This window comes from Acartia tonsa, chromosome 9 (genome assembly GCF_053477335.1).
Source record: "Acartia tonsa isolate MP-2025a chromosome 9, ASM5347733v1, whole genome shotgun sequence".
NCBI classification, from domain to species: domain Eukaryota; kingdom Metazoa; phylum Arthropoda; class Copepoda; order Calanoida; family Acartiidae; genus Acartia; species Acartia tonsa.
This window is the reverse complement of record NC_137268.1, coordinates 26,911,847-26,938,162: the sequence shown is the minus strand read 5'-3', so window position 1 is coordinate 26,938,162 and position 26,316 is coordinate 26,911,847. Positions and strand designations below refer to the sequence as shown.

Genomic DNA, 26,316 nt, shown 5'->3' with positions numbered 1-26,316 from the left:
GCAAAATCCAAAAAAACCCGCATTTTTAAGTTAAAATTTATCAAGTAGATTCAATTTATATATACATTCAATATAAAAAAATGTCATAAAATATTTACATTAAAATCTTATTTATAAGTTGATGGAAAAAAATCTAAATATTATAATTGAAACTAGTATTTCTTCCAAATTTAAGTTAGATATTTGAAATTCCAGTAGCGCTTTAAAACCGTTGAATATCCCTTGGATTAGAACCGGTTCTCAGCCATACTGAAAAATTATGTATAGCATCGTATTATATCCAGCTTTCTATGAATATAAAAATGTATCATTATAAGATTAAGACTAGTTTTTTAGCCACTGCCGTCGGCATTTCGATGCTAAAAAAGTTTAAATCTTATATTGTTCATTTTTATACCGCGGAAACCTGTTTATAATACGATGCGATAATTAAATATTATCAAATATAGTTCAATAAATCTCTCACATTATAAAAATTTAAATTGCTCTTAAAAGTTTCTGAAGGTTTTAAACAAATCAATTTATTTGCTAATTTATAAGAATAAAAAAAACACTTCTTAAAGAGTAGCACAGCTACTTTATAATCCAAATTCATTTTTTTGATTGTTATGCAATCTTTTAAAGTTTTACTAAAGCTAAATACTGAATCATTTTTAGTAATAACATAATTGTATGATGGTTTTATTTATATATATCAATTAGGAGCAAATCACAATAATTTTAGACATTTCATTTTATTTTTTCTTGAATATTTTTTTTCAAAAAGATTTATTAACAGGGGTGATTACATTCAATCGCAGCAGAGCTTTTATTATTTGCAAGTAATTATTATTCTACAAGTGTATCTGTAATATATGAAATCATTTTGTCTGGATACAAAAGAAATTTTTTGGAACTAAATGGCTATCTAGCTTAAAAACTCAACTACTTTCATTTTTTTCTTTCCATTTTTCATTCATATTTTTTCATATACAGAAAAGACTTGTAAAGCACTATGATTCTTTTGCATAAATTTGTTTAAAATGGTTTAAATTTTCTACTTCTAAATAAAAAAAAATTCTATATTTAAAAAAAACATAAAAATATTGTTTATGAAGAGGCTTCTTCTGGCTTGGGTTTCTTGATCTTCTTGTATGTTTTTCTTACAGGAGCAGTTTGTGCCGGTTTCTCTGTCTCTGTAGTGCATGTAGCGGATGTGTCTGCACTTTTTGCATTATTTACAGCTGATGGCTGCACTGTACTCTTTGTAACAGCTGTTAGGGGACTCTTTGCAACTCTTGTTGGCTGGGAGGGTGTACTCTTTGCATGTGTTGGGGTGATATTGTTAGCTGCTGTGCTTGTTCTGTTCAGTGGTTTGCCTGATCATTCAAAATTATGTTATGTTTAGACATAAGTTATAGGTAAAGATCCTTTTGTAATATACAATAAAAAATGTACTAATTGAGCTGTTCGGTGGTTTAAAAGACCTAACATAACTAGATATACTTTATCTACACTAACAAAAATTTGCTATCCAACTATTTCATAAGATCTTAAGGGTAGTTTAATTAAGGTCCAGGAAGGGAAATAAAATAAAATGCAGGTATTTTTTTTACAAAGCCACACTTTATTGGTTCATTTTAGCTGCAAATAAAGATTTTTGAAAACTTTTGTGTCACCACCTATTTTATGAGACATAACAATAATTTTCCTGTTCTGACTGTGGTTTTATTAGATGGTGTTGGGGAGGTGTTTGCTGTTATGGTAGCTGTTACAGCTGCTGCCTCTTTGAGAGCTGCCTTGGCAGCAGCTCCAGCAGCCGCGGCTTGCTTTAGCTTTGAAACTGGCCTGGAATAATACAATTTGTTTTATAATATTAATCTATAAAGTGATTTTCCTGGAAGTGTATCAAGCACTAAATCCCCTCCCCCCCCCTTAAGGACGTCAAAAGTTTTTATTCGGGGGGAGGGGGGAGGGTGAGGGAGTTTCAAACAAATGGGATGTGGGTAATTTTGCATACACCTTTAAATTATGGACAACAATCAAGATTTATAAAAGTCCCCAAAAGGTTTGAAGTCAATAATTGAGATAAAGTGATTATGAAACTTTGAGGACCCATAACATTTACAGTCCTATTTCCCCTCCCTTCCTGAGTTTATACCTGGGAACTGGTTTTGGCTCAGTTGTGGCTTCTTTGGGTTTAGCTGCAACTTTTACAATAGGAGTATTTGTATTGTCAGAATCTAAAAAAAAGATCATTAATAACAATAAATATAGAATACGTGGATATATTGACAGGTAAAATTTGTCGTTAATTTAAGGTTTTAATATGAAACTCATTTATTGTTCAGTTCGTTTATCCAGTAGGAGGGGAGGGGAAGTAAAAGAGGTAGATGGGAGGTATTTTAACCAACTGTGAATATCACTTTGTTAGAGTACATGAAAATTTGATCGATTTTATTAATTTAATTGATTAAAAATTTAATCAGGGAGGAAGGGGATATTCAAATATAATTTACTATAGTACTCATAACTTTGGTTAGTTTAAAAACTTTTGGGCTTTTATTATATTTTGATTAGTTGGTTCAAACTTCTCCACAAATAGTTTTTATTTAGTTTATCATCATTGGGTATGTTCATCAATTTATCATCCATTATCTTTTTTCTCATCTCTAAATACCAGGTGTTAAAAAGGGGGTTCTAGGTCAAATTAGGATTTACAATTTTTTATCAATAATTCTTCTGTATTTTAAATTTCACAGTATAAGACTCTCAAAAGCATTATAGATTTATCAATTTCAATTAATAAAACCTATCAACCAAAGTAAAGGGATGGGACAATTGGCAAAAAATCAATCTCCCCCCCATATAAATTTGTAAATTAGAATCATTACTGGAAAAGTTTGGATATATGTAACTTGGTACAAACTATTCCTGATTCACTGTCCCCCCTTCCTTACTCCAAAAATAACTTGTAGCCAACCAATTGTAGAACGTGAATGGTTGTTTTTTTTTTGCGAAATTTAAAAATAAAATTTCAAGGCTGCTAGCTGCAAAACGGCTGAACGTATATGTTTCACCTGCACATCGCAATATACAGCCCAAGAAACCCTATATAAAATAGCAATGATCCAATAATGCACAGTGAAAGCTTGATCGAAGAAAAAATTATGCATATATTTCGCGCATTTATGTGCGCCGCGAGAATCTTTGCATTATTGAGTAATGGCTATTCGCGATTATAAGAGACCATCCTTTATTTATTAAAATTTTGTACAGATATAAAATACCTTTAAGTATTTTGCCCGCTATTAGCATTAAAAGTTCATAAATTTTGGAGATAATCGATACCTGGAACATTTTAACGTGAACTGCACTAGATCCTAAAATTTGTACCTGATTTGTCGGTTAGTTCCTCTGGTTCACTTGTATAGGCTGGGGGTGTTCCAAGACTTGAAATTTCACCAGATCCTTAAGATAAATAAAGCAGATATAGATTTATGATAAGAAATCGAACCAACAACAACACAGTGTAGGAACAATCCAGCCATTGAACAATTGGTTTTTCATTTTATTAATAGCTTTTCGCCAAGCCTCTATGGGACGGCAGGAGAGTTAAGGAAAATAGCCTAAATCCCTCTCAGAGGCATTTTTTAATGCTTCCCTACAGAATACTAATACTAATAGAATACTATTAATTGTGACCAGTATTTTCCGAGATCTTTGCTTAATACAAAAAAATCTTTATAGAATCCGAATATATGCATGTAAATAGTTAATCCTATTCATTTTAATGAAATAAACTAAAATTTAATTTTTAATTGAATTGAAATCTAAAATGTATTTAGATTAAGAAAATAAAGAAACGAAGAAAGTAGTAAAGTTAAGAAATTTATAGATGACAGCAGTTTCGAAGATATGGAACAGTATTTATAAAAAATATGGGTGGAGGAATTTAATGGTCCTATTTTGTACATTGAATATTTTATACATTGTACTTTAATATTTGAGTGCATTTTTGGTATACTGGTTGAACAGTTGTAACAATTCGAAGGAGGGAAGAGATATTGGACTGTAATTTATACCGGTACCCAAAGTTTTATAACATTTAATTCCCTTGTAAAAAAAAAATTGGACCTTAAATTAATCTTGATTGGGTTATACAAACTAACAGTGTCAAAACAAAAATCAATCTTTTTTAATTTGAAATATTTAGCAAAGCATTTTGAGGATTTTAGTCACTTGATAATCCTGGTTTCCTATTTCCTTCAAGTTCTTAAAAGTTTCACTTTATTTATAATCTTTTTGATCATAATTGGTAGGTGTACAGCAATTTATCATCCATTGTCTTGTCCCTTAAGATTCCTAGGCTAAATATACTTTGTCTTTTTTTGTGTGAATATATTTCCCTGACACTGAAAAATGCAAATTTCTCAATCTTTTCAAAAAAATTGTTGATAACTTATTTTGCAACTTATGCTGCAAGAAATTTATATTTTCAGGGGTTAATCCTTTTTTAAAAAAAGTAGTTAGATGTCTGTCTGTTTGTACCAAAAAAATTACTGAAAAGTAAAAAAAGAGGAGCTTCGTGCAAGTTAAAATATGTAGAATTATCCCTGAAAATACATTTAACTAATAAAAAATAGAAAAAATGCATGCATATATTTTTTCTCTTTTCAAGACATTGTTTTAATTGAAAAGATTTTAATTAAAAAAGCTTTATTATTGAGATATCTTTTTTAACACACAAAGTGTGTTCTATAAAGCATAGAATCCCACAGACTCTCTGTCTGTCAGTCTGTAATGCGTTACATGTGTAAAGGGGCGAAGGCGGCATAATATAATTTTGAACGTAATCGGTAATTTTTATTTTTTTCTCAAAAATTTCTAGCCCTCTGTCTCAGAAACTGATAAAAGTCCGGGAGGGTTAAGGGTTAACAAAAGCTTTGATGAAAAAAAGAACAGTTAAATGTAACTTAAAATTGAAAAGTAAGTTGTTGAAATAAAAAATTGAATAACTGTATGAAAAAAATACAAATTTGTAAACTAAATAACTATAGGTTTTGATGCACAGACATGCGGACGGACGAACGGATAAATTATAGTTGTAGAGTAGCTGCGCTAGTAAGAAACTAAGTCTATTTTCTGGGCTAGAAGTTGGATGCCTATGACGCACTAATTATGACTTCTATGACGCAGTCTTACAAATATAAGAAGAAGAAAAACAAGGATGACAACACCTAATAAGTAGCGAAGCACAAAAAGTATGCATAAAGTTATGTAAATCTGCGTAATTTTTTTTTGTATGCTTATGTTTAAATACATTTCTATCTAATTATCTTTTTAGGGAAAAAAATCACGAAACCTTTCACATGTATTTTATCCTTATACTAAAGTAACAGGATGTCTATGTGTCTGTGTGTCTGTGTGTCTGTGTGTCTGTGTATCTGTGTATCTGTGTATCTGTGTGTCTGTGTGTCTGTACCGAAGGATCTCGCTAACCGCTGAACCGATCAGGTTCTCCTTAACAGGGTAGCTTCTCATAGGTCCCGGGAAGGTTTATAACTATTTTCTTGGGGGGTGGGACACCCCCAACCCCCCCAAAAAATGAAAAATTCCCCCCCCCAAATTAAAAAAAAAAATTTTAAAATTAAAAAAGGAGTGGGGGAACCCCCCCCCCCCCAAAAAAAAAAAATTTTTTTCGCCCCCCCCCAATTTTTTAAAAAATTTAAAATTTTTTTTTTTTAAATCTAAAATAAAGATTGGGTTATTGAATTCGACTCTCTCCTTCTTAAGTGCCCCTAGAGGCCTCTAGGGGCGTAGCCACTAGTATTTAATATAATAATTATGAAAATTCACCAAGCTATCTTGAATAGAAGTCAGAAAAAAAATATTTCTGTTGTAACTGACGGGCGGACTGACAGTCAACGCTATTTCATAGAAGACAGCCGTACAGACCCTAATTTGCTCTTAATAAACCCTTTCAGAACAGATTATATGTAAAATAGAATCGGTCAAGAGGTTAGATATTTAGTGATAGACAAATATCTTATTCTTTTCCATTATGTATTTAAAAATTTACAAAAAAAATCCGCATAGTTACTAGAAATTTAAAAATAAATCTCTGTTTTATGTTACTAACAGAAAAAATACGGCAATTTCCCCAGGGAGGAAGGGAGGGGACAATGGATCGAATATTCATATTTTAGGAGTCTCAGACTTTGGGGACTGGCTTAAAGGGAAGGTGCATGAATATAGCAGTTTCTGACTGACTTTGGGGACTAAAATATGAATGACGTCACGAGAAATCATGCAACATGACGGGGCATTCTTATAAAAACTAGCGCAATAATAAAAAGATAAACAATAAACAAGCAGACAGAAATCTTTTAGTTTAATAATTTTAAAATCATAATGACTTATCATAAACAAAAAAATTAGTTCTGGAATACTTGTTTGCAGTTATAATTACAGAAAATATTTTATTTATTTTTTAAATTAATAATTAAATTGCTGTTAGATAATTTTCATTAATCAAAATTAAAATAAATGCGTTATAAAGTAGTTACGCTAATAGAATATATTTTCTGCTGTTGATTATAGTTCAGTGTATAAAAATTTTAGAGAGAAACACACACACAAACAAACGTCTTCATATACACACATTTAGTGACACGTGGCGATTTTTGGTTTCCTTTTTTTAAAATGTTTTATTGACAAGATTATATAATGTAATATTTGTATCCTTATATATATTGTAATACGTTTTTTGTATGTTAATATAGTTCTCCATTCTAGAGAGCTTTACAATTACATCCCAAGATAAAATTTAGTCTAGTGATGATATTATACAAATTTTTTAAAGCAAAGCTTTTCTATAATAAGGGTCGGTCTGTCTGTACGTCCGTCCATTGCGGTTAGCTCTTTTTGTTAATTTAAACAGTTTAGAATTGTCCTATCGACTTCAAACATGGCATGATGATTTCTATAACAGTTAGGTATGACTTATAAGCAACTCTATAAGAATCTTTAATATTTTTCAGATGAAATCTTGTATAAAATGCAAAAAAGCAGAAAATGTGATACTGCCTTGGTTTCCAGGAGAAGAACAAAATGAATAAGGTATGTATACATTTTTATCTAAACAAAGATGAAAACATCTTTAAGTAGCGAAGCATAAAGACAAACAGATTTACATTTCAAATCATACCTGTACCTTTGCCACTAATTATTAACAGTTAGAAAATTGCTTTTTGGTTATAATTTCATTCTTATTTCCTACCTAATTTTGAGAAAAGTAGTTTCCAGTTATGGTTTTTAAAAGCGAAGCTTTTCTATCATTAGGGTCGGTCCGTCCGTCCGTCCGTACGTCCGTCCGTCTGTACGTCCGTCCGTAACGGATAGCTTTTTTCGTTAATTTAGGCATGTTAGAATTGTCCTATTGATTTCAAATTTTGCATGGTGATTCCTTTAGTAATTAGGTACGATTTAGAAAGCATAGCAACTCTATAATCATTACCAAAATGTCCGTACGTCCATTTTAAACATGTTGATTTTTTTACTTTTTTTAACAACAAATTTTTATGTGTTCTAATCATCCGATTGATCTGATTTTTGGTATATTGATTCCTGGGACAACAAAGTATAATGTTATTAGCGAAGCAACTCTATAATCAAGTCCTAAAAATGTAAGCATGTCCATAAACATAATTTTGTATAAAGCAGTTTTTCAACAAATTTACTTACAACTTTGCTTCGACTCTTATACATTTATATTCTGATTATTCAGTTCTGACACTATATAAGTGTTAATGTCCGTTTGTCCTACTGTTTCAGTGCTTCGCTTTTATGGATGTTGTCATCCTTGTTTACTTAGGTACCATTAGGTAATAATCACATTGGTATTTATTGACATAAATCCAGTATTGCCGAATTAATTTTTAAAAGCGAAGCTTTTCTATAATTAGGGTCGGTCCGTCCGTACGTCCGACCGTCACAAACGGATAGCTTTTTTCGTTAATTTAGGCATTTTAGAATTGTCCTATCGATTTCAAACTTTGCATGGTGATTTCTTTAGTAGTAAGGTACGATTAAGAAAGCGTAGGAACTCTATAATCATTACCAAAATGTCCGTATGTTCATTTTAAACATGTTGATTTTTTTACTTTTTTTCTTTTTTAACAACAAATTTTTGTGTGATCTAATCATTCGATTGATCTGATTTTTGGTATGTTGATTCCTGGGACAACAAAGTATAATGTTATAAGCAAAGCAACTCTATAATCAAGTCTTAAAAATGTAAGTATGTCCATAAACATTATCCTGTATCAAGCAGTTTTTCAACAAATTTACTTACAATTTTGCTCCGATTCTTATACATTTATATTCTGATTATTCAGTTCTGACACTATATAAGTGTTAATGTCCGTTTGTCCTACCGTTTCAGTGCTTCGCTTTTATGGATGTTGTCATCCTTGTTTTGTCTTTAAGATAAGCTAAATGCTAAAAAAAAATATTTATTTCAGACGACTAACAAAGGGAAAATTAGCTTTCCTGAAAGAAGAAGTTATTGATATGGTGCTAGAAAGAATTTAAGATAGATCACGGAGGGTATCTGCAGCGCGAAGGGGTGGTCTGTAGTTTGACATTTACATAATTTTATTTTCTTTAAATTTTATTTAAAAGGGGGTCATTTAGAAGTTTATTTTACTTTTTTCCATTTGTTTTATCTGATACTTTCCAAAATATGTTTTATTAAGATTTCAACAAAAAAAGTAATTTTGTGTGACTAGACCATTAATGTTATTTAGAATTAGAATCATAAATCTGAATACAAAACAAATGAGAAATCGAACACTTAGTTTTGGAAGCCACAAGCTAAACATTTTTAATTAAGTTATTTTGTTTATACCTATTGTGTGTAACTATATAGGTAGGTCATACAAATACTTTAAACTAGCAAATATTTGAGACCTTAAAAAGTAGAACAAATGAATATTTTTACCATAGGACAACTAACAAATTAAATACCTATTGAATTTAAATATTTATTGAGCTTATTTACTTACCATTGACATAATATTTTTGTAGGTATTAAGTGATATATTTTTTTATTTAATTATTTTAACTTAAATTGTTTTGTATTTCCTTACCAGTTCTATTGTGATATGATGTATTATGTATGTAGAATTTATTTATTATTTTGATGTAATTTTAATAATTTTTAATACAATTGTTTTATATAATTTTTGTTCATTATTCATGATGATTTAGAAACCATAGAATAGTTATTTCTTTCATCGTATTATAAACCTCTTTCCGCGGATATAGAATGTACAATTATTAGATTAAAACCAGTTTTTTAGCCATGAGGTGCCGAAGGCACGGGCTAGACATAGTTTTTTCGTATTGATGAGAACCGGTTCGTGTCCACCGGATTCGAATGAATACGAGAAACTAAATTATTACCAGAAAGTCCGTACGTCAATTTTTAACATGCTCTTACTTAAATAGTAGCTGCGCCAATATCTATAATAAGAAGTAGAATGATGTCTGTTTGTTTGTCTGTCTGTTTGTTTGTAGCAAAGGATCACGCTAACCGCTGAACCCATCGGGTTCTCCTTTACAGAGTAGCTTCTCATAGGTCCCCCGGGAAGGTTTATAGCTATTTTCTTGGGGGGTGGGACACCCACAACCCCCCCAAAAATGAAAAATACCCCCCCCCCAAAAAAAAACTTTTTTTTTTGAATTTTTCTTTCAAATCTAAAATAAGAAAAATTGGTTTTATTAAACCTCTTGGGACAAAGCCCCGAGAGGCTAGGGGCGAAGCCGCAAGTCCTATAAAAAGTTTTTTTTTGTATGTAGCTAAAGAATTTGGTGATCCAGTTAAGTTATACATTTTAGGGAAGATTTATAAAGGTCCTGGCAGGGGCGTCCAAGCTTTTTTATCTAGAGGGGGTAAAAATTTTTTAAGGGGGGGGGGGATAAAATGGCGCGTGAAGCGCGCCGCAATTTTTTTACCCCCCCCCCCCCTTGGATTCTGGAATGCTTTTGGTTTTTTTTATCAGAACATCTAAAAACGGTTTTATGCAATTTTTCTACTCTTAGAGACTAAAACTGATATTTTTTGGTAAATGAATTGCTACCAAGTTCTTGATCTTGATAATCATGGGCTTTTAGTAAAGTAGCGTTTGGGGGATGGTGCATTTTGAATTAAAATTAATTAAAAAATAAATAAATTTCCAATAAAAGTTGCACTATCAGAAAATCTCACTTTATCTGGAATTATCTGGTTTTTCAACCTTAAAGTGTCACAACTATAAAATTGAATTAACTGCCCATTGTCCCCTCCCTTCCTCCCTGAATTTCCCCCAAAGTGCCGCTGCAAGCACGGACACCCTCTTCCTTTTTAAGAAATATATTAGAGATAAGTATGGAAGGGGTAGTTTTTCATTTGTTTATTTATTAGTTTGGGTAGGTTAGATTTTAATATATAGGGTACTAGCCATAGACGTCCAAGCTTTTTTATTTGGGGGGGGGGATTTTAAGGGGGGGGGGGGTAAAATGAAAAAAATTTCAAAATCGTTTGGGGGGGGGGGGGTAATCGCCCCATTACCCCCCCCCCTTTGGACGTCTATGGTACTAGCTATCATTGAGGGTTTAGGCAACGGCAGTATAGGCCCCATAGAGGTTAGACAAAGGAACAAATATACCCCTTAATTTCAATTTATTTCAAAAGTAAGAAGGAGTGGTTCAGTGCTCGATAGACACTTTAAGGGAATGCACCAAAAATATTGTCCATGCACATTTTGAAAAATAAATGAAAACAGTATAATTTACTTTAAGCTGGTATTGTCTCATTTGTAGGCTTAAACATTTTTGATACTGTAATTAGTTTTGATTAGGACTTATAAACCTACTATGAACTAACTTTTCTGGCAATAGCTTTAGACAGGGTAATTTTGTTTACTGCACTCAAAAGTAAATAATTTATCGTCCATTGTCCATCCCCTAAAATCCCTGTACAGGCTAGTACATCTACTGTGTACAAAATTTCTGACCAATAACACAATCTTTGGAAAGAGTATTTCTTGATCAATGAAAATTAGGCAAGTACATGTAACCTATATCTTTGCAAATTCTTGACTTCTTATATTTGAAAAATACAAGCTTTTTACGAAAATGAAATTGTATTGTTTTAAAATTGAATTATAATCTATAAAGAAACATTGCTTTCTTTCAATATACATATTTAATTCTTTTAATTAAAATTTACATTAATAATGATTCTGTATTTGAAGGAGAGTAACGAAGTCAACCCCTCCCACCCCTACAACCAAATTACATTTTTTTTGTAGGGGGGGGGGGGGACAAAGAAAATAGTTTAAAATAAGGTATTACCATAATATACAATCCATGAAAAATATAATCCAATTGTCAAACGGTTATTGAGATCTTTAACTTCATCAGGAGGGACGTATAGACAGACAGACATCCTGCTACTTAACAGTAACCAACTAATGCTCTACTATACCTGAACAGATATCTGCATATGCTGGGGGGAGCTTCACTTCAAATTGATCCTCCATTCTAAATTTTAAATTTTAATTAGTACTTTATTTTATCGTATTGAAAACGATAATGTATGTATTACTGTATTCAAAAATAATACTGGAAATCGAACTCAGTAATAGTGTCGGACTGATTATGACGTGAAAAAAATAGCTAATGAGAGGCCATTATTGACCAATGGTAAAATTTATAGTGGCCTCTCATTGGCTAATTATTTTTTTTACGTCATAATCAGTCCGACACTTTTACTGGGTTCCTGGAAATCATAATGCATATTTTAGTATCTTGCTATCTTAATTTAGTAAGTGAAAATTATTTCTGGTGCTAACCATATACTTACTGTCTATCTTCTGGCTATCTTCTTGCTGTCTTACCTAGGTAAATGACAAGTATTTCTGAAGCTGCTACCTCTACTGACAGTCTGTTGACTACAAACACTTAATCTGCTTCAAAAGTTTCAAAATAAAGTCCACAAGTAGCAAAATTGTCGGTCTTTAACTGATAGCTCTGTTAATTTAGGCATTTTAGAATCATCCAAGTACCAAATTTTGCACGATGGTTCCTGTAAGGGTTTTGTACAATTTAAAAACGTAGCAACTCTATAATGTGTACCAGAAAAACCCTAAATTTCTTTGAAACATATCTATTTTTAAACTTAACGATATAATATTTTTATATAATAAAACTATTATTTTTGTCTGATTTTTGGAATAATGATTACATGGACAATAAGGTACAATATTATAAGCGAAACATATCTTTAGTCAAGGCCATAAAATATAAGTATATATCTATAAACCTTCTCCTTTATTTATACGATTTTGCAACAACATATAAACACAATTTTGACTAGACTTGTAAATCTTTATACTGCTCCTTATGTTCTAACACTACATTTTAGAGCTCTACTTTTATGGATGTTTTTATCCTTGTTGGTTTATATCCGCAGAAATATATAGATAATTTAAAATTGTGAAACTTTCCTATTATACCCTCGACCATTCTTAGTTTGTATCCTTGGCGAAGTCGGAGAAAACTGAAACTGATCAACCTAAACAAAAACAATAATGTTCACTAGGAGCGCAGCATTGAAAGTTATCATTGAAGCTTCATCTGTTGTTATAAAAAATGCAGGAAGTTGGTAAACAAAATAAAGACAGAATACGGTCAAAGATGCGTAGATTTATATAAGAATTCTCTTATAATGAATAACATAATTTTTGTATAAAAGTAACAGGATCTGTGACTGTCTATCTGTACTGAATGTTCTCGCAGACATACATACCTTTAGAGCAGCTACGCTAATAAAAAAGTGGTAAATCATTGAATACATTAGGGTACATTGCAATGCCAGAAAAAAAACATAGATATCAAATGTTTTGTTTATATCAAACTGACTTAAAATATGCATAAAAAGATATTGGTTCCTTCCATTATTAAAAAAAATCGCAGATAATTAAAGCAATTTTGTAATATGTCTTCAAACCCGATTAATATCCGGTGTATTATAACCAATAAATCACGTATAGCATCGTATTACAGACAATTTTCCACAAATATTAAATAAAAATTCATAAGATTAATACTAGTTTTGTTAGCCAGAGAGTTCTTCCCCTTGGAGCTAACAAAACTGGTTTTAATTTTATGATTTTCATTCTAATATCCGCTGAAAGCTAGCTATAATACGATGCTATAAATAACTTTTCGTTCAATAATCCTTAATATCAGTATATTTTCTCAGCTGCCATTTGAAACAGATGTCAGATTTAACTTTTAATGTATTACCATTGTATTTACCAATTCTTAAGGTGACTAGCCGTTTTCCAGATCTTAAGTACAAGCATATACTTACATTCCATCTAGGGTCGTTTTCTGGGTCTTCCCAATGGCTGTAGCGGGCCTGGATAGCTTTATACGTAGGTACACAACAGAAGAAAAATACAACTGAAATAATTGGATAGTTTGATAGTTAGATTGGATAGATAGACAGATTGCTAGATAGATAGATAAAAAGAAAGATAGGTGTAGATACACAGACAGAAAGACTGTTAGATAGATAGATAGGTATGTGGTATTCGGCAACCGTGAGCCATGCATATGGCACCCCTGACCGGGGTTCGGTGGAGGGTCAGTGGCCCTCCCCCGAGTCCTGGGGAAGGGGTCTGACGACCCCCTCCCTATGCCTAGAATTAATGATTGAATCTGTCATGTTTTATTATGGTTAACTGTATTCTTAATTCCCCCCACCCTTTCCAGGGATGGGGGATCATTATTGCCCAAACTGACTATTGTATATGTATTATAATGCTTTTATGTTATGATTATTTATTCCTATCCATGTAGTTATTGTTTGTTGTATATAGCTTTAGTATCCTTTAAACCTTCAATAAAGTGACAACTGAAATAGATGTTGATTATTATCTAGTGAATGCTAGAGAAGCGTAGCTTCTCTATAGTAAGGTGTCCACGTCTGTCACACTGCCGTAATCTAATTGAACTCCGGTGTCTGCCATTTATCCTCGGCGGATACCACAACTTTTGGTGACAGCTGTGTGAGATTACGGCAAACCACAAGTGTAGAGCAGACGCGCATCTGAGGCTAAGGTACTCCCAGCAGTGAAACTGGCAAAACTGACACAAGCAACCTGAATTACCCACCCTGGACAGCAAAGTCTAACTCTGCACCCGGCAGTTGTGGAAGCGAGACAGCGAAACCTGACGAAGAACCGCGAGAAGCGCCGACATCTAACGGAGAATTGAGCGCTCAAAGGGCTGAAACAGGCCTGCGGACCGGCTGAAACAAGCCAAATAAGTGTAAACGGCTGAAAATAGGCCAACTTTACTGCAAGAGATAGCAGGATCCGAACCAGTGGCGCTAGCAGGACGGGACATTCCCTGCTGCCATCAGCCGGATTTGGATCAGCGGCGCTAGCAGGACGGGACATTCCCTGCCGCCGATAGGCTGAAACACGCCACATAGCTGCGAGCTGCGAGCCAACATACGAGTGTAGTGCACCAAAACAGAGAAAACTACGTCAGCTCCAAGTATCCTGAGAGGCTACAACGCAGCCGCCCATCTAGAAAGACAAATATTATATCACATTTGCAGGGATTACCACCCTGGTGTGATGGCTAAACAATAGATTTATGAGCAAAGATTGGCAAACAAATTGTTGTGTTGTGATAAAACTAAAAATCGAACAGGCTTGGATTTATTGTGTATTGTGATAACAACTAAAAATAGAACAGGGTTGGTAAACAAATCTGTTATGTAATTGTGATAAGGACACAAATAGAAGCTAAATGTAATATCATAAAGCCCCTGATACACAATCTAATCCCCTCAACCCTACAGCACAACAACAATACACCCCTTATTCCAGAGGAAAGGGAGGAGCCCACTCTCCACTGAAGGAAATACAATCAAGGTGATATAATAGATAAGCCTAGGATTAAGGAGAAAAGGCACCATTACCTCATCACACAGTTATTTCAAACCCACAGCACTCCCCCCCCCTTCCTCACAGGGGGAACGGACGGATTTACCCCCGTCCCCTCACGCGCTTCCCCCCTCCTACCCACACTAACCTAAGTCCGTCGACGGTGTGGAGCTAGTGACCGGGAACACAGAGCGCCATTTACGGACAGCGCAACGGAGTGCGGAAATATCATAAAATTCAATGGACAAGCGGACCAATGAGAGAGCGAGTTGAGGGATAAGTGCGCGTTTTACCCGTGTGCGCGGATTTGACGGTGCGTAAGCGCGTTGCAAGGACGGGAGATTCACACACACACACACACACCGGAGCGGAGCTACTCCATAGCATATAACAGGGATATTTTTAGAAAAAATAAAGAATTCTAAGCTCCCTCCCCCTAGCTATAGTGTGATAGAGGAAAACCAAATCAGTTCTTGACAGCAGTTCAGACCCTCAACATCTATCTACCCCTACCAGCCTACTCTACCACCTCAGAATCCAACTAGTGATAAACACAGCTAAGCTATATTTTTGTAACTTAACTACCAACCTAGTGATAAAAACAGTGTTGGCTGTTAGGCTAGAAAGCCTCTAGTGACAAACCATTTATTCTAATTACTTTATAACTTTGCGTCCCGCCGTTGAACCGTTGCCCCGATGGAACAGCCGCAAGCGCCAGGAGGTGACCAAGCCCCAGGATGGCTCCAGGATGACCCTCAGCCGGCCCCAGCCGAGTACCGCAAGCTGATGCTGAGTAACCTGCCAGAGTTTAGAGGACCGCCCAAGCAATCCTGGAGTTCACACATCCGCAGACTCGAGATGTCATGGGCGGCTTACCGCGTGCCACCCCGTGACTCCCTCAACCGCCGCAACGCCCTTTTACTGTCACTGGTAGGGCAAGCGGCGGAAATGGCGTCCCATCTGTTTGGCGAGGCAGGCCAAGCCTTGACCTACGAACAGGTCAAGGCCGAGTGTGAAATGCTATTTCGTCCTGCTTTTGAATCCCAAACGCTTAAACAAGCGTTTAGGGATTACAAGCAACACTCGACAGAACCTATACAAGCGTACATATCAACTAAGTGTGCCTTGTATAGGGACGCCTACGGCCATGAGGATCTCGAGTTGTTGGTGGACGAATTAAATCGTGGAATTCGTAACGCCAATGTAAAACGCATCATGATGGGACATGAAATTACGAGTGTACCTGAGTACACTCGTAAGGCCATGTTTACCGTCACCATGATTACCAAGCAACTGAAGGAAGGTGTGTGCTTAGTGGACTCGACCGACGGGCTGACTGGATCTGCCTGCATCCAGTTGCCCCAATATGACGAGTCGGAGCCAATGGAGATTGGCGCCTTGGCTCCGGGTCTCCACCAGATGGGGAGGGTCGCTCCAGATGACAAGGTTCCAGGTCACTGCTTCCGCTGCCAGGGGAGAGGCCACAGAGCTCGAGACTGCCCGACGCCGATGGAAGTTAGCCTAGAGGAGAGACGCACCCAGCCACGCCGTGACCGTTCTGCCAAGTGCGAGCGTTGCCACTACGACGGTCACACGGCGGCCGAGTGCAGGGCTGACTGGGCCCAGGTAGCCAGCCGCAGGCGCACCGCCGACAAGGGTGCCCCTCCAGGGAAGCCCAGCAGAATGGCCCACATGGAAGGGAGCGCGCCCCCAGCACCACCGCAGCAAGCAGCCGCCCCCAGAGCCGCGGACCGAGCCGACGGGATGCCGCAGTTTGGGACCGTTCCAGCTAGGATCAACGTACTGGGCGGCGCGGCTGAACCCAACCGGGTTGGCCTGGGCTTCAGTCTCAACCACCTGGGGCCGGAGCTGGTGCAACCCTACAACATCGCCGAGCCAGAAGTCCTGAGGCCCCAGCCTTTTAGCCTCAACATGATGGAGCCTGCTCGGCCGAGCCTACCCAGCAAGAGTGGAGGGGCGCTACCCAGCGTCACTGAGACGATGTACGGGGAGGCCCTGGCGGCCGCTGAACGAGAGAGGCAGGAGGCGCTAGCCAGCGCATCAACATCGATGTATGGGGCGCCACCCGGCGCCACCACCTGTGATGACTGGGGGGTGCTATCCAGTGCCTCCCACCTGGTGCCTGGGGCGACACCCGTCGCCGCCACCGAGATACCTGGATCCTGGAACGAGCCAGCCTCCAACCTGGTGCCTGGGGCGACAACCGTCGCCGCCACCGAGAGACCTGGATCCTGGAACGAGCCAGCAGTCCCAGAGGAAGGGGTGACACCCGTCACCCCCAGCCAGCCAGCGCCACCAGCCTGCAGGGAGAGCCCAACTACGTGCCATCCAGAGCCCCCTGCCAGCCGAAGGAATCCAACTACCCAGCAACCCCAGTCGAGCCAGGATAAGTTAAATTTGATAAATGTGTTGTATCCAAGCCATTGTAAAACCCCAGCCTTGCCTGTGCCCCCTGCACCAGAGGCTGGGGAGATTGAAATTTGGGAGAATAAGGACTTGCCTGTGCCACATGCACCTGAGTTCCTAGGGCAGGGGAGGGACGTGAGTAAGGGCGAGCCTGTGCAACACGCACTTCAGCCCCATGCCACTGGGCATGCCTTGGACCAGGGAAGGGACCACTTGGGGCTAGGGGAGCCGACACCCAGGCAAGTGCCAGTCGCCTGCCAGTCTGTCATTGGGGAGGGTATCGGGGTGCCCCGGCCACACAAAGATAACGCTCAATGGAAACTTGTATCTAGCCAGGAGCAGCCCAGCCGTGTCCAGCCCCAAGAAGCAGCCGTGACCCGAGCCGAAGATCCCCAGCCGCGTGTGCGAGGTAGATGGCTGCCTGGAAGCTTCTCTCACTGGTGGATGGTCCTGTGGGGCATCCTGCTGGCAGCCGTGTGGCCTACAACCAGCTACGTCCTGGTGGGATGGGACTGCGCCAACCCCACCCACGTCACAGCCTACAATAAGGAGAAGATGTGTAACACGGAACCCTTACACCAGGAGGTGCCCCTGGGCCATGAAGTACACGTCCTGCAGCAAGTCAAGGTGAGAGAAACAACAGGATACAGTTGCCAGCTCACTGTGTCCCAGTGGACATTCAGGTGTGGGGTATGGGGTCACCTCAAGGTGACCTCGGTCCCCACCCTCATGAGGCCAACCAAGATAGATCCAGAAACGTGCCGAGACCTGGCCAGGAACCGTGTCTACACGCTGCCAGGCAAGACCCAGCCACTGACGTTCCAACTGAACCATCCCCTGTTCTTCACCCTCGACATGGTGGGCGCCCTCGTCAACAGCCCCGAGGGGGTGGGTTGTGAGGGGGAGGACGTCCACTTCGAGGGGCAGCTGTACCGCAATGAATTAGTGCTCCAGGAGCAACGGCTGCTGGTTAAGGAAGAGACCTACGTAGTAGAGGAGGGACGGGTGGAGTCCCAATCTGACCACCTGACCTTGGAGTGCCCTCATTCAGAGCTGTCCTGCATCACTGGGGAAGCCACCTACGTGTGGGATCACCTGGGGAGAGATTGCCCCTTGAGGCTGATTCGCAGCCTCCAGCCCAGCCTAGTGATGGATGCGTTCCTGGTTGACCATCAGGCCCAGTTTTTCATCAACATGACCAACCCCACCTCAATAGTGAACTGCGACTTCGAGGCCCATGCCACCAACCACCCAGCATTGTTCGTGGCAGCTGACCCAGCCGCGGCAGCGCTACCCAGAGTATCGGCCAGGGATGTGGATGTTCCCCTGCAGGCCCAGATACATGCAGGTTATATTGGATTTACTCTGGAGACCCGCATGAAAAGCACAGCAGCAGAAGAAGTGGCGGCCAACTGCTGGAAGCTCCAGCAACTAGACCCGGCCCACCCGGTGCGCGTCCAGGGGAGCACGTTCTCGGTGCTGAGGGGAGATGTCCTGCTCCAGCTGACCTGCCAACGCAATAAATATGTTGTCCGTGAACACAAGGAGTGTTGGGACAAAGTGCCAGTAGAGCCCACAGGGTTTGTGGACGCCGTGACACGAGTGTACAGCGGCCACGCCACCAAGATTCCCTGCTCCTCCACCTACCCCCTGACTGTGCACGCGGAGGAAGGCTGGATAGAGTTAACCCCCGCTCCTAAGAAGAGGCCACCCCCGCTGGATACGCCTAGGCAGCTGTTGACAGAACCCTTGGATGACTTCAGTTCAGGGGGTTTGTATTCGCAGGCCGAGTTGAACGACTGGCAGCAACTGCTGGCGTTCCCAGCATATAAGAGCGCCATGCTGACCGGCCTGTCCTATGGGTCATGCGTTCAGCAAGGCAGTTGTTCGGCCACAGGTGACCATGGGATAGTGTCCTACAACATCGACCGACTGGCGGAGGAAGGAGAGGCCGCCCTGGATGTCTGGGCTGGGTTCAGACAAGCTATTCACGAGTGGGGAGATGGCGCAGCCATATTGTGTCTGCTGTTGTTGATCCTCAAACTGCTGGGGGACCTAACCATCATTTCCCTGGCCGCAGCACAGGGAGGCGTCCGAGCGGCCTTGAATGCGGTGTCACAAGTGTTCCTGTACCATCCAACTTTGTATAGGAAGGCCCTGGCTAGAGCCAGGCTCACCCATGCCAAGTCCCGGGACTTTTCAGTAGACTGGGATGCCATACCCATCGGCCGGGAAGCAGCCGAGGAAATGGTGTCCATGCAATCAACCGATAGCGGGCATGACCGCCCAGGTAGGCCAGAACCGCCCTCTGGCCGACCCCGCGGCCCCACGGGAGGGCAGGCCGCTGCCCAGACGGTCAACTTGGCCGCCAGTGCCCCAGCCGCGGCCAACAACAACCATTATGCCCCACTGCTGACTGTCCCAGCAGCAACTGTGCCACCTGCCAACCTGACACCTGCCGGCGTTGACCAACGTGTCCAACCAAAGCCAGCCTCTGCATTCTACCCCACGTTGGGAGCCCACCAACCCTGAGAAACACTCACCACTAGGATTCCATTGAATCATTATCGCCTGTATATACATATATTAGCCCTAAGTAAGCGGACCGAAGGCCTCAACCACTGTTGGAAGTCTGGTAGGGAATCCTCTCCCAGCCTTCCGAGGGGAGAGTTGTGGTATTCGGCAACCGTGAGCCATGCATATGGCACCCCTGACCGGGGTTCGGTGGAGGGTCAATGGCCCTCCCCCGAGTCCTGGGGAAGGGGTCTGACGACCCCCTCCCTATGCCTAGAATTAATGATTGAATCTGTCATGTTTTATTATGGTTAACTGTATTCTTAATTCCCCCCACCCTTTCCAGGGATGGGGGATCATTATTGCCCAAACTGACTATTGTATATGTATTATAATGCTTTTATGTTATGATTATTTATTCCTATCCATGTAGTTATTGTTTGTTGTATATAGCTTTAGTATCCTTTAAACCTTCAATAAAGTGACAACTGAAATAGATGTTGATTATTATCTAGTGAATGCTAGAGAAGCGTAGCTTCTCTATAGTAAGGTGTCCACGTCTGTCACACTGCCGTAATCTAATTGAACTCCGGTGTCTGCAATTTATCCTCGGCGGATACCACAGGTATACAGCCGAAGAAAATTACAACTAAAATATAAGATAGATGAATAGACATATTGATTGATTGGGTTCTTTTAGAGAAATGGATAATTAGGTAGATAGATAGCTGGGGGTTGATTGATTTATAAATATACAAGGATAGAAGGGTTGATAAATAAATAAAAAGAAAATAAATTGATGAAATTTTAATTGTAAAATGTTGTTTTCCATAAAATGTCAGGAGAGCACTGTTGACCCTTGCCCCCCTTCCTTATACCCTTAAAAATGTTACCTATGGTAAGCACTATAAAGAGTATGATCATTCCCCAGGTGGCCTCAGCCGCGCTAATCGTCATTCCGTTGGCCATCGCAACAGCTAACAGCTAACCTGCCAACAGCTAACAGCTTACTAGCCAACTGCTAGCTTTATGTGGTTCTGGAAAAAAATACAATAAAAGCTTTTTAAATAAGGTCTATCCTATTATGTAAAAGTAGTAATGTTATTTGTCTAAAGCTTAAGATATAAATAACCCTTGAACCTATATTAACTTCTCCAATTTAGGGAAGCTTCACATATATCCAGAAATGTTTTTTAGCTTTTTTATTTCAAGGCTCAAGTCTTTTTAAACTCATTAAAAAATTTCTCATAAAAAAGGCTGACTTTAAGTGCATTTTACATTCTATCTTCATATAAAAGTAACAGGATGCCTGTTTGTCTAATGAGAAGAATCGGTTGGACCAATATGGTTTTACTTTAGGTTTTCTTAAAGGTATAGGGATGATTTATTTTATGTAGAAGGGTACCACAACCTACCAAGAGTAATCACCAATAGAGAAAGTACCCCCCCCCCCCTTAATTCTCAACTATATAAATATCAATTAACAAAAAAATCTATTATATTCAATATAATCGTTGTTTTTTTATAAAAGAACAAAGCCATTTTTAAAATTCATATTCTCAAAATGTAATTTTTTTACTAAAGAATTACCAATACCTAATTATTTTGTTTTGTATTAGATATTTACTTTATTTTTAACTAGCGGCTACGCCCCTAGAGGCCTCTAGGGGCACTTGAGGAGGAGAGAGTCGAATTTGATAATTCAATTTCTTATTTTAGATTTTTAAAGAAAAAGTTAAAAAAAAATTTACGTTTGATGTTTATTTTTCGTTGAACTCTCTTTCTAAAATTGGTAAATTTTTAAAAAATTTAATTTCTCTAGGGAGGGTGGTGGTACCCTCCCCCAAAATAGTTATAAACCTTCCCGGGACATATGAGAATCTACCCTGTTAAGGAGAACCCAATCGGTTCAGCGGTTAGCGAGATCCTTCGGTACACACAGACACACAGACAGACACACAGACAGACACACAGACAGACACACAGACAAACATCCTGTTACTTTAGTATAAGGATTTTTGACTTATAACAATTTAAAAGAAGTTGATTGTAGGATATTTGTAAGCTAACTACATTCTAATATGAGAAAGCTCAAAAACATTTCCCAAATTTTCTCAGCAGAAATTTACTAAAATGTTTAACAAACAATAGATACCTAAAGTTTTATGTATAGTGAATTAGTAATTAAGCAGAGATTTTAAGAGATAAGACAATGGATGATAAATTAATATACCTCTAAACAGGGACGTCAAAGGGGGGTGAGGGGTAAAAGGGTTGTTTATAACCATCCCCACCCCTCCAAACAATAATTAAGATCCACTCCCCAAACACCTCATTTACCCCCCCCCCCTCTCTATAAAAAGCTTATTCGTTCTTGCCCCTCTAAAGGCTAGAGGTGCAGCTGCTTTAGTAGGTAAGAAAGACCTAATATCGTAGATTTAAGTAAAGTTAGTTTGTTAATATCATAAGGCGTTCATATAGCACAGATATAGATTTGAAGGATAGAACATCTTAAAGATTTAGTTTTTATTTGTAGGAATGTTTTTGGCTATTTTGCAGTAAGGTAAATGCTTACATTATTTAGATAGATTTAAACTGCGTGGCTTGTGTTAATAGTAAAAAAATGCTGTGTATAAATTTCATACGCTCTAGTTTTAGGAAATATAAGTATCATTTTTGTGCAATTTAGTTAAATTACAACCCCTTTAAGAGAAATAAACTATTTTTAAGACTAGAGGGGAAAAATCGGGAATAGTTATTTATCGCATCGTATTAATGACAACTTTCCGTGGATAATAAAATGAAAATTTATAAGATTATGAATTTTATTTTAGCATTCACAGAAAATTGTCTATAATACATACTATACATATTTTTTTTAGTATGGCTGAGAACCGGTTAAGTTTTAATCCAACGAATATCAATCAATCTTAAAGCCATACTGGACATTTTTTTCTCTGGGTTCAATATCCCTTTAACTCTATGATAGCCGAGCAAAACACAGGAAAAGAAAGCACCTTTAAAATCATTTTTGCAAAAAGCGTCCATTGCCATTTTTTGCAAAGATATTCGCTCACGCGAAATAATAAGAAAAAGCTTTTGTTGGAAATTTTAACCTATTTATCATAATTAGCGCAGCTAATTTTGAAAAGGAATAGAAAAAAACATTTAATTTTCTAGAATTTATTTTTGTGAAATAGACATTTCAGTGAGACTTTAAATCTGATAAATGTTCGCTGGATTAGAACCAGTTCTTAGCCATACTAAAATATCATGTATCTTTATCACGTAAAATATAATGAATGAATTATTACTGTTTTGTTGGCCCAGGCATTTGCCCCTCAAGGCCAATGATGCAGAAATTGATGCCATAATATTTCATAATACGCGGAAAACTGTTTAGAATACGATATTCAGAAAGAAATTTGTATTTGTAGCGTATGTGCCCTATAAATGTGTAATGTCCGTCTGCATGTCAGTAAGTCAATTCACCACAAAATAAAAGTACTTTAGCTAACAAGGTTTCATATTTATCCCCCCATTAAGAAAAAAGTTTGGTGTACGCCCCTAGGAGACTCTAGTGGCACTTAAGGAAGGGAGGGAATCGACCCGTCCTCTGTATTTTCAATTTAAGTAATTTTAGGATATTTTTTTTCTTGGACCGACAAAGGGGTTGAGATACCATCACAAAAATATTTATAAAAGTTCACTTGACCTATAAGAAACTTCACTGCAAAGCAGAACCATATCGGTTCAGCGGTTAGCGAGATCCTTCGCTACAGATAAATGCTTTCTACTTTATATAATAGGATGGCCAACTTTTAGGGAAAAACTGTTCTTGTTAAAATAATGAAATTATGCTTGCTAGACAGATATTTTAAAATATTATGTTTTTCAACATTTTCATTTATTTGACATTCCTTTTTTGATTGAAATAAATAATTTTTGTATAGACTATATTTCTAATTTTGATAGATACGCCAGGGATCTTAAAGGATAAGACAATAGACAATAAATTGATAAACATCCCCAATAATAATAAGCAAAATTACCCCTTCTGCAGATTAAAATTATTGGTTGAAAAGTTTGGACAATGCTAGTAAACCGAGAAAAATTCAGGGTACCCAAAGTTTATACGTGGTTTTCAAACTTTAGGTTTCAGTGTAATTTATATTCCAATGTTCTCTCCCTCCCTCCATTCATAAAGAAAAGTATTTTTTTAATTTTTTGTGGAGCAAAGCTTTTCTAAAAATAAATTATATCCAAAGATTATCGTAATGATAAAGTATATTTTTTAATGACTAGTAAATTGTATGCTTACTGCTCATCTAATCATAAAGGGATCGGACATTGGACTGTAAATTAAGCTGGTACCGAAGGTATTATATCCACATCATTTTCTTTGTTGGCTTAAAAACTTTATATACTTTTATTGAATTTGATCTGTTGGTTCTTATTTATATTGTTCAAACTTTTTGGCGAATAATTTTTATCTACTGAATGGGGTAATTTTGTTTATTAGATAGGAATATTAATTTATCGTTTGTTATCTTTACACTTAAGACATGTCAAGCTAGAAATAGATAGTACCATTCTAACATACCTAAATTGTCAGTAAGATCTATCTGTTACGGACGGACGGTTGGATGTAAAAAAGCTTCGCTTTAAAAAGCGTTTTTTACATGCAAGAAAAGTTCTACGTCGTTAAAATTCAAGTTCACTTTGCGTCAACTAATGTGCTGAGTTTTATATTTTTTTTGTAATATTTAAAAGCGAAGCATCTTTATAATTAGGGTCGGGCCGTTCATCTGTCCGTCCGTAACGGATAGCTCTTTTCGTTAATTTATGCATGTTAGAATTTTCCGGAAAATTTCAAACTTTGCATATTGATTCCTATAACAGTTATTTATAATTTAAAAAGATGTATAATCATTGCTAAAAAAGTCCATTTTCAACAAGTTATTTCTAGGACGATTAGGCTCAGAATTTTAAGGAAAGCAACTATATTATCAAGTCTTAAAGTGTAATATTTGTTAATATATTCGTTTATTTAATTTGTGCAGCTTTGCTTTTATGGCTGTTGTCATCCTTGTTGTTAGCATTTTGCCTTTTTTGTTACTAAAAAAAAAGCTTGAAAAGAAGCGAAAATAAAAATAAAAGATAGAAAAGGATGAAAATTAAAATATAGCTATTTTTATTGTTAATTTAGAAATGTTATGATTATCTTAAACTTTACAGGATGATTACTATAACAGTTAGGTACGATATAGAAAGCAAAGCAACTCAATAATCGATACCAGAAAGTCCGTACGTTCTTTTAAAACATGCTGATTTTTAATGTTTATGATAACTAATTTTACTACGATAAAGTTTTTATACTGTATTAAATTTAAGCAATTTTGCAACAAATATACAATGATGCAACTTATAGAGTTCTGACACTCTAAAATTGTTAATGTTCATTTGTCCTACTGTCTGATTTTAGAGCTTCGCTTTTATGGATGTTGTCATCCTTGTTACATAAGAGGATATTGCTAAATTGAGGGTCAATCTGATTAATGGATAAAAAATACATGGATATATTGACAGGGGAAAATTTGTCGTCAATTTCAGTTGCTAATCATTTATTTGTCGGTATGAAAAGAGGGTATGGGGTATAGGGGTGGATGGGGGGTATTGTTATTTTAGCCAGCTGAGTATCACTTTATCAAAGTGCCTAAAAAGCTTGCGCAATATCCAAGTAATAATATATCGATTACCTGATTTTAAATTTTTCTCAATTTCTTGTTATGTATAAATATTTGCAATATTTTTGCACAGAGGAGATGTTGAGCAAATTATCTGGGTCACATTTCTGCACTATTCTGGAATAGAATTAGCAATGCAATATTATTCAGGGATCTTAAGGGATAAGACAATGGATGATGAACAATATATTCTCTTCTGTAGATTTAAATTAATAGTGAAAAAGTTTGGACAATAATAGTTTGAACTAACCAATCAAGATTTAGTATCCAAAGTTTTAAGTCAGCTAATGTGTTTTTAAAACTTCGGATACTAGCATTTAAACAATGTCCCCATTCCCGTAATATTAGATACTAATGACTTCGCCCCAAGCCACAAGTAAAACATCCCAACAATTTTCCCTCCAAAAGTATCTTAAGATCTCACTAACATCTTAATAGATTATGTTCTCCTTTTAAATGAAGCTTTACATAGGTGAATGGATGGTTTAAGCAAATTATCACAAATAGCAGTAGATAAATCACATTTCTTCCTTAGCGTTACGTACTGACTGACAGACAAAGTGCTCTGTTCCAAAAATTTTCTTCTTTAAATGTCAAAAATATTCCTTTAGTAAAATTATAAAGAAGGTGTCTTAACT

At 37.4% G+C, this 26,316-nt stretch overlaps 1 protein-coding gene across 2 annotated transcripts; it reads right to left on the bottom strand.

The window, feature by feature from the left end:
* Window positions 1-688: 688 nt before the first annotated feature.
* On the bottom strand, window positions 689-25,807 carry LOC145328651 (uncharacterized). Of its 2 annotated transcripts, none has more exons than XM_080172422.1 (10): window positions 25,691-25,807; window positions 20,825-20,968; window positions 13,403-13,494; window positions 12,536-12,601; window positions 11,925-11,998; window positions 11,513-11,568; window positions 3,376-3,450; window positions 2,141-2,222; window positions 1,694-1,827; window positions 689-1,361 (listed from the first exon to the last, which is right to left on the bottom strand). In XM_080172422.1, the coding sequence occupies exons 2-10, from the start codon at window positions 20,898-20,900 to the stop codon at window positions 1,090-1,092; spliced, it is 927 nt and encodes a 308-aa protein (XP_080028548.1). In that variant the 5' UTR covers window positions 20,901-20,968; window positions 25,691-25,807; the 3' UTR covers window positions 689-1,089. The 2 variants fall into 2 exon arrangements, with proteins under 2 accessions (XP_080028548.1, XP_080028550.1); XM_080172424.1 differs by having other exon boundaries at window positions 11,925-11,995.
* Window positions 25,808-26,316: the final 509 nt, after the last annotated feature.